General features: G+C 36.0%; 1 protein-coding gene across 2 annotated transcripts in view; it reads left to right on the forward strand.

The window, feature by feature from the left end:
* LOC124169694 (LIM and SH3 domain protein 1) overlaps positions 1–11,625 on the forward strand; it is a 138,036-nt gene extending 126,411 nt beyond the window's left edge. Inside the window, exons 6-8 of one of the 2 annotated variants that reach the window (XM_046548376.1) lie at positions 2,028–2,450; positions 6,099–6,253; positions 9,435–11,625. In XM_046548376.1, the coding sequence (XP_046404332.1) occupies positions 2,028–2,450; positions 6,099–6,253; positions 9,435–9,611 (755 nt within the window). In that variant the 3' untranslated portion in view covers positions 9,612–11,625. Of the gene's footprint in view, positions 1–2,027; positions 2,451–6,002; positions 6,254–9,434 lie in introns of both variants that reach the window. The other variant, XM_046548375.1, reaches the window with a different exon arrangement.
* The last annotated feature ends 1,429 nt before the right edge of the window (positions 11,626–13,054 follow it).

The raw sequence follows: 13,054 nt of genomic DNA on the forward strand, positions 1-13,054 counted from the left end.
GGGTTGGATGGGTGACTTTTCATACCTGAAATCTGGTGCTGTTATGTGCAGTCTGTAAGTGGCTGGCAGTGCATGGGTTTGATACATTGGATAAAGAAAGGTCCTACTTATTGTTAGTGCCAACGCATCTGACACCCCCTCCTTTCCCAATTATTTGGTCAACCCATCTACATACTTTTCCTGTAAACGAATCGGGTAATTTTGTACGGCTTATTTAAGTTTGAAGTGGATTAAGGCTATATTGTGTCTGTTATGCTTGTGTCCATGTTGCCATGCTTACTGCCTATCAAGATGTAGTTTTTAATGTTGGCTTCCTTTTTTGGCACCTATGATATTCTTGCCTATCCTGCAATAAGGTGCATATTAATCTTAAGAGGTTTACCTTGCTTTTTTTTAAGTGTGGTCGTTGCTCAACTATATATATTTATTTAGCCTGTGGAGGTGTAATTTAGGTATTTTTTTGTATTAGGATTCACTTGTAGCTTTTATAAATTTGGTTTCACAATTTTTTTTCCAAATTTTTACAAGCATTAATAAGGATAAAATAAAATTCCTCAGAAAATCAGTCTGCCACACCCTCCTAACAAAAATATTTCTATCATTCATTTTTTTCCTTTATATCATTCTATCTGGTTAGAATGTAATTTGGAGAAAATGGGCCTCATCAGGATTATTAGTTTTAATATTTTTTCTATTTTTTTAAGTCATTAATTCTCCATAAAAGTACGTATCACTTCTGCTTGCCTAGTTGCATTTTTGGCTTTTTTTTCATGACTTATAACTAGTTCAAAATGTCATCTTGAAAATTTCAACATGTGTGAGATACACGCAAGGGTATTTATTACCTATTCTATGCACCCTGAAAATTTCAAAATAGTAATGTACGGATTATGTCACAAAAAGCAATAGTCAAGTAGGAATGATGCATCCTCTTGAGGTATTTTAGATCTTAGGCTCTGAGAATAAGGTACCCCTTTATTTACTTCTTTGGGAAAATTTCCTTACTTCAACAATGATTATCTGATCAAATGTATCTGTAGTATTATGCAACATTTAATGACAATTCCCAGATTTACTGCTCTTTTAAGTATTCATAAGTTCTAGTTCAGGCAGTCTCCATTTTTCTAGTTTTGTATCTATACATGTTAAATGACATATTTCTAGTTAATGTGCTGTGCTTTTCAATGTTTACTTTATAATCAATTTTAGGTAAACTTGATGATGCCCTTACGTTTTATCAATTTTATAATTAGAAAGTCAACATCTTTAGTAAAAAGAGCACTTATTTAGTTGTGTAGGTATCGATCCTACTCCTCATATATTATGGGATCCTTTTATCCTTGCAATTTTGAAAATCAAAGTACAATAAAACCTCTATTTTATACTTTTGAAAGGACAACTTAGAAAATAAATAAGTTGAGTAAAAGGTGAAACACGAGGGAAATTTTTGTTTGAGGTTTTAGCAAGGACCTGATAAAATTAGAGCTAAATCAGAGGAAATGTAAAAAGGATGTAAATAATGAGAATTGGTAATTTTTTAATTAAAAACTTTATTACATGACCCCGGTTTCACTCACTATTGATGTTATCCATAAATTATTAACCTATGGAAAAGCTCTCCCTGGAAAAAACCTGGGTCAAGTAATAAATATGTTTCTGTGAAAAAACTAGGCATCTGTGCTCATTATTTTCATTATGAAGCAGTTAGGCGCAGTTAAAATGAATACTGAAAGTTTAGTGAAATGGATGGGAGTAAAATATAGGTGTCACTGTAACCTGAATTGAAAATGTAACTGAAAAAGTGGAGACTGCCTATGAATGCTTGCTTTATGCTATATTATCTTCATATATTTGCTCTGCTTTTTGTATCTTGTCTCCTTGTGCTTCGTCTCAGGTTTCCTTAAAAAATAAAGCTTGAACCTTAGTAGTAGTGAAGTGTTTTAACCCTGTTGTGTTGTCCTGCTCCTTAATGGCTAGCTCGTTGACCTGTAAACGTCCTTGCTTTGTTCGTTCCCCGATGCCCTCAGAGGAGGAGGTGTTGTCAGGTATGGGTAGCGATGGGGGAGGAGGTGGGGGCCAGATGGTGCCACCCCCAGCCCCTGCCACCAACCACCACCAGAACCACCAGAATCACCACAATCACCATCACCACGCCACCTCGGTGCCGCAGCACCAACCCCAGCCCGTCCAGCACCACCATCCGCAACAGCAGCCGGCACACTACGAACCGCAGAGGACGGTCAACAACTCGGCCCACTACCGTGGCCCACAGCCGGCCCACCAGCCACCACAGCAGCAACAACCGGCCGTGCAGTACAGCCACCATGGACAGCACCACCACCACCAGCCCGGGAAGATAGCCGACTACGACCCCATGGTTGAGACGAGGAGTTCCCCTTACACTGCTCGGCAAAGTGCCACTGTCATCTACACATCCGATCATGGCGCAGGTAGCCACAGGGAGTCTATTGATGCATGGGATTACAAGATCTATATTATGATCGTTATCGGTCCTTCTTTCATCTTTTGTTGAGGTCTTAGAGCAGAACTATGATAATGATACATACATATTAGTTTTGTGGAAATGCCTTAAAATCTTGGCATTGGCAGCCAAATAGAGTTTATTAATGCATGGGATTCGTGTTATCCATCTTCTGTAGGAGTTCTGAAGTTATGTTCACGAATGAGTGGCGGTAATATGGTGAATGAGCCCACAGTCTTGAAATCGTGGCACTGGTATTCCTTAGGAGTTAATTAATTAATGCATGAGATTACGAGTGCTGATCCTTGTCCATCTTTTGAAGGGGCCTTATGGTTAACTTCAGTGCTGAGCAATAGTAACAATATTTGTTATTCTATAAATTCCTAGAATTCATGCCTCAGGTATTCATGGGAAGTTTTTTTAATTTATGGGATTTAAGTGGTGATCATTGTTGATCCTACATTATCTCTGAAAGATTTCTCAGACCTTACCTCAAAGAAGAGCTATGATAAAGATATATGTATGTTATCCAGTAAATGCCAAAAATTCATGATAAATGTAGCCATGGGGAATTTATTCATGCATGAGATAGCAAGAAGCGGAGTTACAGGAATGTTTGCTCTTTAAAAGCCACATTAGTGCATGTTAGATAACTATGAATATTTTTAGATTTACGGATAAGCCATGAAATTAGTGTTTCTTCCAATCAATGTTGAAATGTATGTGTTTATGTGAGGTACTAGTTGTTCCAACTGTGGGGAAAATTCTAGTCTTTTAATTGTGGGGTGCTTAGCAAATTACAATTTTAGTGCCATCATTTCAATATGCATGATTTCTTGTCTCTTGTTCCATGTTTGTGTGATCTTGTTGGTAATCTTGTTTTGTGCAATGTTTTGCCATGTTTTCCCTGTTTATTTGTTTTGGTAGAATCTCTATTAGTCTATTTCTTAGTATGTCTATTGAGGTGAGATGTCTGGTATCAAAATGCTAGATTGTGTTTATGTCCCATTTTGTCCTCAGCAGTTGAATGCTTGGATTTTTTAAGAAGGAACCTTTTTTAGCTGTGAAGTAATGCATGCATCAATGCCCCTTATGGAATAGATTATAGCTAGCTTGATACAGCTTGGAGAGATTCTATTGTGTTTAATATATACTTCACTTTTATTCTTTTTGCCTTTTTTGGAAATAATGGAATGAGTTGGATACAACTTACAACTTGTTAGCTGAGCTAACCATGAATTGTTAAGCTAAAGAATTTTTTTATTAATACAGTACAGGAGTATAGTTTAACCTTCCTACGACCATGAAAATAATCAAGTTATTGATGTTTCACAGATTTATAGTGACCTAGGTTTCAAATGTTTGAGAGTCAATTTCAAGACCTTGATGATGACTGTAGAAGTTGGAATGGCAGATGTAACTTTAGAATCATCAGAATAATTTTTTGTCATTAGGGTAGTATGAATACAAAAATATTCACAGAGTACAATAGTTCTCTTATTTCCTCTATGAAAATAATTTATTCAAGGAGAGGATAAAGTTGTTAAGTATGAATACTGTGAGAAAATTATGGGTAGTTTAGCATCTTAGGAATTCTATTGTAATTAGAGAACTTTGAAGAGGTTAAGAAATGAGTTCATCTCCTAATGTTAGTCAGGTTGAATTTCTGTCCTTGTTTGAAAGAGTGGATTTCTAATTCCGGTGATGGCATCTGTGTCTCTCAATATTCACCAAGTCCTCTCCTCTTGTTTGGTTTTGGTGGTGTATGCATTTTAATTAACTTGGAAATTATGTTGGCCAAAAAGGTCTGCCACCCATAGTAATATATTCTTCAAATTTGTTATGGCAGTATGGCAATTTCTCATATGTGATTTGAATGGATAAAATATTAACTCTGAGGTTGGAAATGGGTCTGTTTATAAAGTTTGGGTATGGTTGATTTTATTTCATGACCATTATGAGGGGAAATAGCATAGGGAAGTCATATGTCTGCTGACCTTCAGCTAACTGAGGAGTGAGGTTTTGTTAATGGTTATTAATAAAAAAATGCTCATTAGGGAAACATCAGTCATTTGATATATCAACTGTAATGATGGTTTGGTGGGGGACACATTTTTTGTGTTTACCTATAGGGAGGCTAGGAATCTGAACCTTGTATTAACCCATGGCATATCTGAGTACATATATTGAAATGTAATTTGAGATTTCTGGTGATTTTTTTGGAAGCACCACAAAACTGCACTTGTTAAATATAGGTATTATGGATTTATCAAACTTATATGAGCATATATATTGCCACTCTAGTATACACCATCATTTTTAGACTGTTGCCAAAATTACTGTATGTTCTCATGGACCACAAACCCTCATGAAGCGACGTTCACCTTAGTTTTTGGGCAATGAAATTAGGAAAATAATAATTTAAGTATACCAGTACTAGCTACGGTGATAACTTTTACGGGAGTCACCCATAATGAACAAATTGTACGAAAAATCTACAGGGAACAAACCACAGAGGCAAATGATTTTTTCCCTGTGGATTTTTCTCACGGGAAAGTAATAATTTTGAAAAGAAATCTGCGCCAGATAATGTGATTCACAAATGAAAAAAGTGAGTGCATTCACATTATTACTCTGGAGCTGTATTCAGCTGTTTCCCAAAGAAACAACTTGTTTGCTTTTATAACTGGTGACCGGCAACCTTAGTAATTTTCCTACACACGAGGCTTTAGGGATAAATGGTGGCAACTGCGACCAAGGTGGTTAGGCCTTGGGGCGCCACAACCATCAGGGCAAGATTGAAGAAAATAAATAGTTTCTTGGTTGTAGCTTGTTGATGGCATCATCATAATGTGCCCTTCTTACCATCAAAAATGAAAATACTAAGGTGACCCACACACCCTTGTGAATGGTGCAGTCCCTGTTTTTGACGTGGTTTCATAGGAAAAAGAGGTGTGTGGGATGGATACATGAGAAAATACAGTTAACAATAGGTTTTTGCTCGGGAGTGATGATTATTTTCCAGTCATTGATCGTTATCAATGGTAGAAATAGAACACTGGTGTAATCAAGTTGCGACATTGTATATCTGTTCATTCTAAGTTGTCGTCTTTGGAGAAAAATTGCCTGAATTTGGTTAGCAATATGAATCTCTCTATGGATGGTGGTAATAATGCATTCACGTTCATTGCATCAGACATTGGCATGATAATACCCACATAAATATGAATTAGCTCTTTGCATGTGAGAGTGATAGATAGTCTTCTCGCATAACTCTCTAGCTAATAGATGAGCCGGCTGGCACTTGAAGGGTTGAGGTTCACAAAGTGGGGACTGAATTGATAAAATGATGTGCAAAATAGTGGATACCCTAACATTCAAGTGAATTTTTTTATGGTACCTATAAATCCAGTTGACTTGTGAAACCAGTCGGAAATGTTTTCCCATCATGCATGACCCTTGTCAACTCCCTCGGCCATTCTTTCACCTGGAGGCTGATGTGTCAATCGTTCATTTCTAGTCAATAATCCCCCTAGCCGGCGCATTGGATCTATTGCTGACCTTGACCCTGTCAATGATTTCTATGGCTCCCTCACATCGGACTACAAACAACCAGGTGGCGACGCAAGGAACTCGTACGGCAATCAAATGCAGCAGCCTCAGCAGCACATGCATGCGCCTCACCAGAGCCAAGCGCCAGTCCAACAACAGCAGCAGCAGCAGCACCACCACCAACATCAAGCGCCATCCCAGCCGACCGGTGTGAGCAAGGTGACTATCAGATATTCACTTCCTCTTATCTTAGTTCCCTACCAGGTGCAGTAGATTCCGCTTAATGGGTCCACCGGTTACTTGGGGCAGCCGCTTAATTGGGGCCGATCTTGAAGAACAGAACCCAATAGAGGAATATCCCAGAGTATTCTCTGCTTAATTGGGGCAGCATGCCACTTTATTGGGCCATGAGTCGGCGACATAGACTCTATACTCGCGACAAAATTAATTTTTTTTGTTTTCGGAATACTATTTTTTCCCCTCTTTGATTTACTCTTATTTTTCACTAATGTTCCTATTCTTGCCCTATTTTGAAAGCTTTTGTTGTTATATTATCCGCAAGAGGATAGGACTTTTATTTAATAGGACTAAGTAAAAGACATTCATTCGGCGTCGCCCGAGACTGTGAAAAATATTTTAAACTAAATTGTTATATTTCTTAAAAATGATAATAATTTAACAAAACTCGCTGATTTATTAATCAAAGTAATGGTTTAATAAACTTAGGCTGCATTATAAACGTTCTTTAGTCTTCTTTCTGCCATTTCAAAGTTTTTATGCCAATATACAAGAGAGTTTGCCTAATTGGGGCAAAGTGCACAAGTCCTGATACGTCCCAATTAACCGGAATCGACTGTATTATCAATAGTAAAAGTATTATTCCAGTTAAGAGATGACTTTTTCCTTCTTGCTCACTCAGTGATTCATCCTGAAGATTTGTACAGGATGTATAGCGACAGGGAAAACCAAGAGAATCAGAAATTATGCATGAATTTATAGTCCCTGGACTTACCGTATATGTCTGAATATAGTCCCCCCTTTTTTTCCAAAAATGCTTGTGGTAAAAGTAAAGGGGGGGACTATATTCAAATGCATTTTTTAAACTTTTTCCGAAACAGAAGCCTCAAAATTATGGAGGGGGGGGACATTATGGGGATATCTTTTCTGCTTATATTCAGAGAAATACGGTATGCATTAATTGCTCATTGCATTATGCCTCATCCTGGTATTTCATCATCTTTTATTTCAAATTCATTTCACATAAAAAAATTTCCAGTTATAACACCCATTTTCTGGCCTAAAATGTGTTTGTCGTAATTTTAAGTGCAGTAGCTTAGTAGAATTTTTACTGCCGCATCGAAAGGTGTAATGTCGGACAAGACAACACTCTTGACTCTAGTAAGATTAAAAAAATACGAGCAATAGAATGTCAGGCGACGTCAACTTCTACTCATGGAGTCTAAGCAGCTTCTTGTCTTGCATTGAATAAAAATAAATTAAATATTTAAATTAGGTACGTAAAATAATATATAAATGTAATGTTATTTAAAAGAATTGAAGTAATTTTGGGTGTTTAAAAATTCTTATCTATTGCAGCAATCACTTAAGATGAACCTGGAATTTTGTAAAATTTCCCTGGAAAACCTGGAATTATGCTTAAATTTTTCTGCTTTGATTAGCTGGACACCCTGTTTGTAGTGAGAGGTGAGCATAGAGCTCACCCTAGAGTAAGCTGTAGGAAAGTGAATTACTCATATTCAGGTTAGGTTATTCAAGTTGTTTTCTAGTATCTTCGGAAGGTGTTTAAACCATCGAATTTGTAAGTTATTTTACTTTTACCAGCCATTGACCTTCTTACTATCATCCCATACCTCTCTTTCTACGACCGTGATGCATCCAAATGGATTTCTCAATGCAAGGGGTATGTGCCTTAGTACTTGACAAGTGTCGTGGGAGCAGACGATACATTGGATCTCCACGAAAAACTTAATGCAAAAGTGCTTGATCTCGGCACAAAAATTAGAAATAGTTGACTACATTGGACAATTTTTTGAAGCGAATTAAAACGGTAAAATATAAAAATGTGCTTGTAATAACCTTTAAGTGCATCATTAAGCGTCATATCAATATCCATATATCAATATCGATTTATCAATCAATATAACAATATATATGATTTCATTCCAAGAACAAATGCGGAAGGCGGTTGCAGGGAGTTAGGGTAAATAAAATTTTGCCAATTTTTTTGATGTTTTAAAATAACTATATGATATATTCAAGAGTTATCGTCGTATTTTCCGAGTAAGCTGTGAGAAAGAAGAAATTACATAGCTTAACTTGTCCTCTTAAAACATAAAAATGACAAATAACGGGAGAATGACACCGTTTTTACATAATTGTCTCTGGGAAATCTGTGAAACATTGTGATTTTAATTCCCATTGTAATGTTTTTGCTATTCGGTGCTCATTTTCTTGATTTTCGATGTGGAAAGAGTTCCAGGAAGGCGATCCCTACAAGAACTTCCGAAAGTAATAGTAATTATGACGACTTTTCCACAGGGCCACTTCATCAATTAGGCACAGTAGGCACTGTGCCTCGGGCCTACGAAAGCCAGAACATAAAGTGTAAACAAGTTCAGAATGCCAGTAAAATTTAATAATGTTTGTATTAAAGTAACTATGTATAACCGTGTGAGATGAGCACCTGAGCAAGTCAAGCTCCAGTGCTGTAGATCTGTAAATTACAGTATGTTAACTTTTCGGCTCTTTGTCTTAGCAAAGTCACATATGGCGTCCTCAAATGTCATTTCCCTCATCAAATTCTTTTCAATTGAAAGTAATGCCAGGGAGGATAGTCGTGCTTGTCCCATCATTGACTGAAGATACGTTTTTATCAGTTTGAGTTTAGAAAAGGAAACTTACTTTAAAACTTTTTTTAAAAAATTAAGAAAAAAGAAGCACACGATTAACAATAAACAACGAATGCGAAGCGCATGATGTAACACCAGAATTACTACATCATCACTGCATAGAGTATGCATAGAACAATTAACAATGCGGAAAGTTCATTTAGATTTCAAATCGCAAAGAAGTGTGGGTGCAGTTTTGAAAAATATTAAAAATGAAGTCGGGGAGGGCCTACAACTTTGAAAGTGCCTACGGTCTACGATGACCTTAAAACGGCCCTGCTTTTCCACGGAGTATAATTATCCCGATTGCTATTATCTACTTGCCTGGTTAGCACGCTTTCCTGGATAGCACGTTCATTCAATTCATTTTTTGTGGTCCCATCAGAAATGTACTAAACAAGTTCTTCTGTAATTCCATCATCATGATGAAAGTCTACATCTACATCTCTCTTGTTAACTCTTTTTATAATTGAAAATTATTTTTTTTCCAGAGGGTATACCGAGCCTTGTATGACTACCTAGCCCAGGACGTGGACGAAGTATCCTTTGCAGATGGAGATATAATAATTGACTGCACTCCCATTGATGACGGATGGATGACCGGTGTTGTCAGACGTACTGGGCAGAGGGGAATGCTGCCTGCAAACTATGTCGAGCCTGCCAACTGAACCGTTGGCACTCGCAACGCATACTTTCTTGTTTCAATTACCCTCTTTCTCTGGGTTAGTACTTTCCCAAATAACTGCCCTGCCATATCGAACCATTTCGAAAGCAATTTTCCTCTCTTTTGTATTTTGTTTGCATGATTATTTATGAGGGACCAGATGTACTATAGGTCAGAAGAAATTTGAACAGCCACTTTGATTGGTTTTACTTCCAGATTTTTTTTACGTGGGAACAATATATGAAAAGCAGTATTCTTTTACGTTCTCGAGAATTGTTTTTTTTTCCTTCTCATTTCTATTTTTTATTTGAAGCACCCCTACATTCCTCACATGCATTGTAACGTTATATATAAAATCGTCTTATACTTCATTTCTATTTATTTTTATAAGGAGTTTTATGCTTGAAAATTGAAGAAAAATGTCTGTTATGCAAAAATTAATGCATATTGTTTGTGGTGAGTTGCAAAGAGTTTTGCAAATATTTGTATGAAAAAGAATTTCTGTGTTTTGTTTTTCTGTCATTTCCATAGAATGTGAAGGGAACAGTGTGTTGAGACATCATAATTTTCTGTTTTTTTTTTAATAAAAATGAAGACTTGTATATTAATTCCTTCTTCGTCAATCTGTGTGTCAAACTTAAAAAGAATATTAACTCCCTAAAATCCTGAAAATTAGCATTGAGGGTGTCCCTCTCCTTACTCTGTGATAATTTTTAGGATCAGTGGTCATTTTCAAGACTAATGTAGTGAAGATCAGAGTTATTTTGGGACTCAGATTTATGCTTGTTCTTGTTCAGATGTTTAGTTAAATTTTCCTCACCTGTTACCATTTCAATTGATTCAAATAGTTAACCTGTTTGATCCCAAATTTTTATATGAAAATATGATTGAATGTCTACCACTATCCGTCCATGCTTGATTTTCTTGCAACTGTTAATCTATTACAACTTTGCCTCAGCCTAAATCTTTTTGTTTACACATCCTCATGTGAAATAATGTTCAATAATATTTCATGAATTACATGGTTGCCTATATATAAGGCTAATCTAAAGTGTTTGAAGTTTAATGTGGTTTTATGAAAGCTTGCATCGATGTCTTTTATACATATGTACATTTTGAGTATGATCACGTGATGCCGAGGCTCTGAGTGCTTCAAATAATAAAGTAATCATTAATTGAGAGCAAAGTGAGTTGCTGTCAATGATATTTATTTTGCATTTCTCATTAGCTTCTTAAAGCTTAAAGTGCCTATTATGTATTCCATGGCAGCTTTTTGGGATGAACTACATGTAAGGGATTGATTCAAGGGATTAACCACAGATCCTTGAACACACAACATTTTTGATCAGAAGATTAGTTAAATTTTTTTTGCATGTAAAAATATTACTTTGTGTTTGTAACTTATGTATTTTATTCCCTATTTTCTTGACTAACATGAAATGTCTTTCTCTGTATACATTCAGTTATATCTATGACCATCAAGCTACCTTGAGTTTAATTATAAGTATATGTATTTAGCTCAATGTAACTGCATTTTTTTAACAGCTGGGCTGATATAGTCAAATTTGTTTTATATTGCATATAGTCTAACGAAGATGTTAAGAAACTGATACAATTGAGTCTTTGTTCATCAAACTTATTATCTTTATGATATTGTTGTTTAGTGAGACTGAGTTTTTAATGGTGAAGAGAACCTAGCTGATCAGGTTACTACTGAAAGCAAATATCGGTGTGTGTCATCAGTCTAATGACATTGACTAAGTTACTATTTTTCAAAATGTCACTTGTAATTCATTTCTAAGAAACAATCAATTTATGATGTTGAAACTAATCAAGTAATTTCAATGGTCTTAAAAAGTTTATAACATGTGACATACTACAAAATTAGTGGTTGAATTATTTCCCCTAATTCTTTTTAATTTTAAGGCAATATTGTAAATACTTTGAAGTGTTACTTGCATATAAAGAGAATTGTAGTTTTATACAAAGGTTTAATAAACACATTATTTTAAGGGAAACTGTTTTTTATGGATGAATGGACCATTTGAATGAAAAGAATCAGAGAGTGTTCTGTCCAGTTAGCGATTTTGTCATTGATTCATCATTGCAACAATGAAACTATCGTAATTTTAGCCGAAATTGCCTTAAACTTTGTTATTCTTAGTACATATGTATAGAGTTGCTTCATTTCTGGGGTTCCTCTATGTTCTGGGCTTTCAAAACTCTAGACCACCATAGGGCCAGCTTTTCACACATTCATTGTGCATGAATGTATTCTCAGTCATTTGTTTGGATCAGTCAATGTCAAGCCAGTACTTGTGGACTTTTTACTACTTCTGGCCATTTCTTCAGTCTGTAGAAGGACAATCAAATCCGTTTTAAATCTCATAACAATCCAAATTCTTTCACCATGGTATCTACATACCGTATTTGTCTGAATATAGTCCCCCCTTTTTTTTCCAAAAATGCCCATGGTAAAAGTAAAGGGGGACTATATTATAATAATAATAATAATAATTTTATTGGTCCCAGGACTTTACATTGTAAAATATAGGACATGTCATACACAAAAATAAATACATACACAATCAAAGTCAGAATCAGACACTTCTGTGGTAGGCAGATTCCTCTAGAAACTGAGTTGTGCTATAATAGCCTTTGTTGACTAGAAAGAGTTTAAGATTAGATTTGAAAATTGCCCTTGTAGAAGCTTTTTTTATGGTTGACGGTAGAGCATTATAAACCTTGATAGCCATGTGAAAAGGGCTCTTATTGTACATTGCCGTGGCGTGGCAGTACATATGTACATCTCCACTATGGCGAGTGGAGTGTCCGTGCACTTGAGCATTGGTAGTGAGATCTTTTATATTATCTTTGACATGCATACACAAGTGGTATATATACATAGATGGTAACGTTAGGAGTTTTAATTCCCTGAAATAGGGTTTGCAAGATTTCCACGGGGGTATCTTCGCTGTATACCTTATACTTTTTCTTTGTGTTGCGAAAACTCTACGAAATCCAGGCGACGATCCCCAGAAAATAATTCCATAGGACAAATGGGATTCAAAATAACCATAATATACCATTTTTAGAACATTTAAATCAACAATATCTACCAGATTTCTCAGAACATATCCACTTTTAGCCAGGGTTGAGCATAGGGCATTGGTATGGGTCTCCCAATTTAGGGAATCATCAATAGCTAGACCTAGAAACTTTGTGCTATTTACCCTCTCTATGGGCTGACCATTTAAGAATACCTCTAACTGAGGCACTTCCCTCTTTTTTTTAAATTGAATGTAATTCGTTTTCTTAACATTTACAGAAAGTTTAGTAAGGTTGAACCACTTTTCTAGGAGTAGTAGTGAACTCTCCAGCTTCGTTTGCAGCAGCTTAGGATCCCTGTGGCTCATTGCTAGAGATGTATCATCAGCATATAACACT

The sequence above is a fragment of the Ischnura elegans genome, chromosome 12, assembly GCF_921293095.1.
Source record: "Ischnura elegans chromosome 12, ioIscEleg1.1, whole genome shotgun sequence".
Taxonomy (NCBI): domain Eukaryota; kingdom Metazoa; phylum Arthropoda; class Insecta; order Odonata; family Coenagrionidae; genus Ischnura; species Ischnura elegans.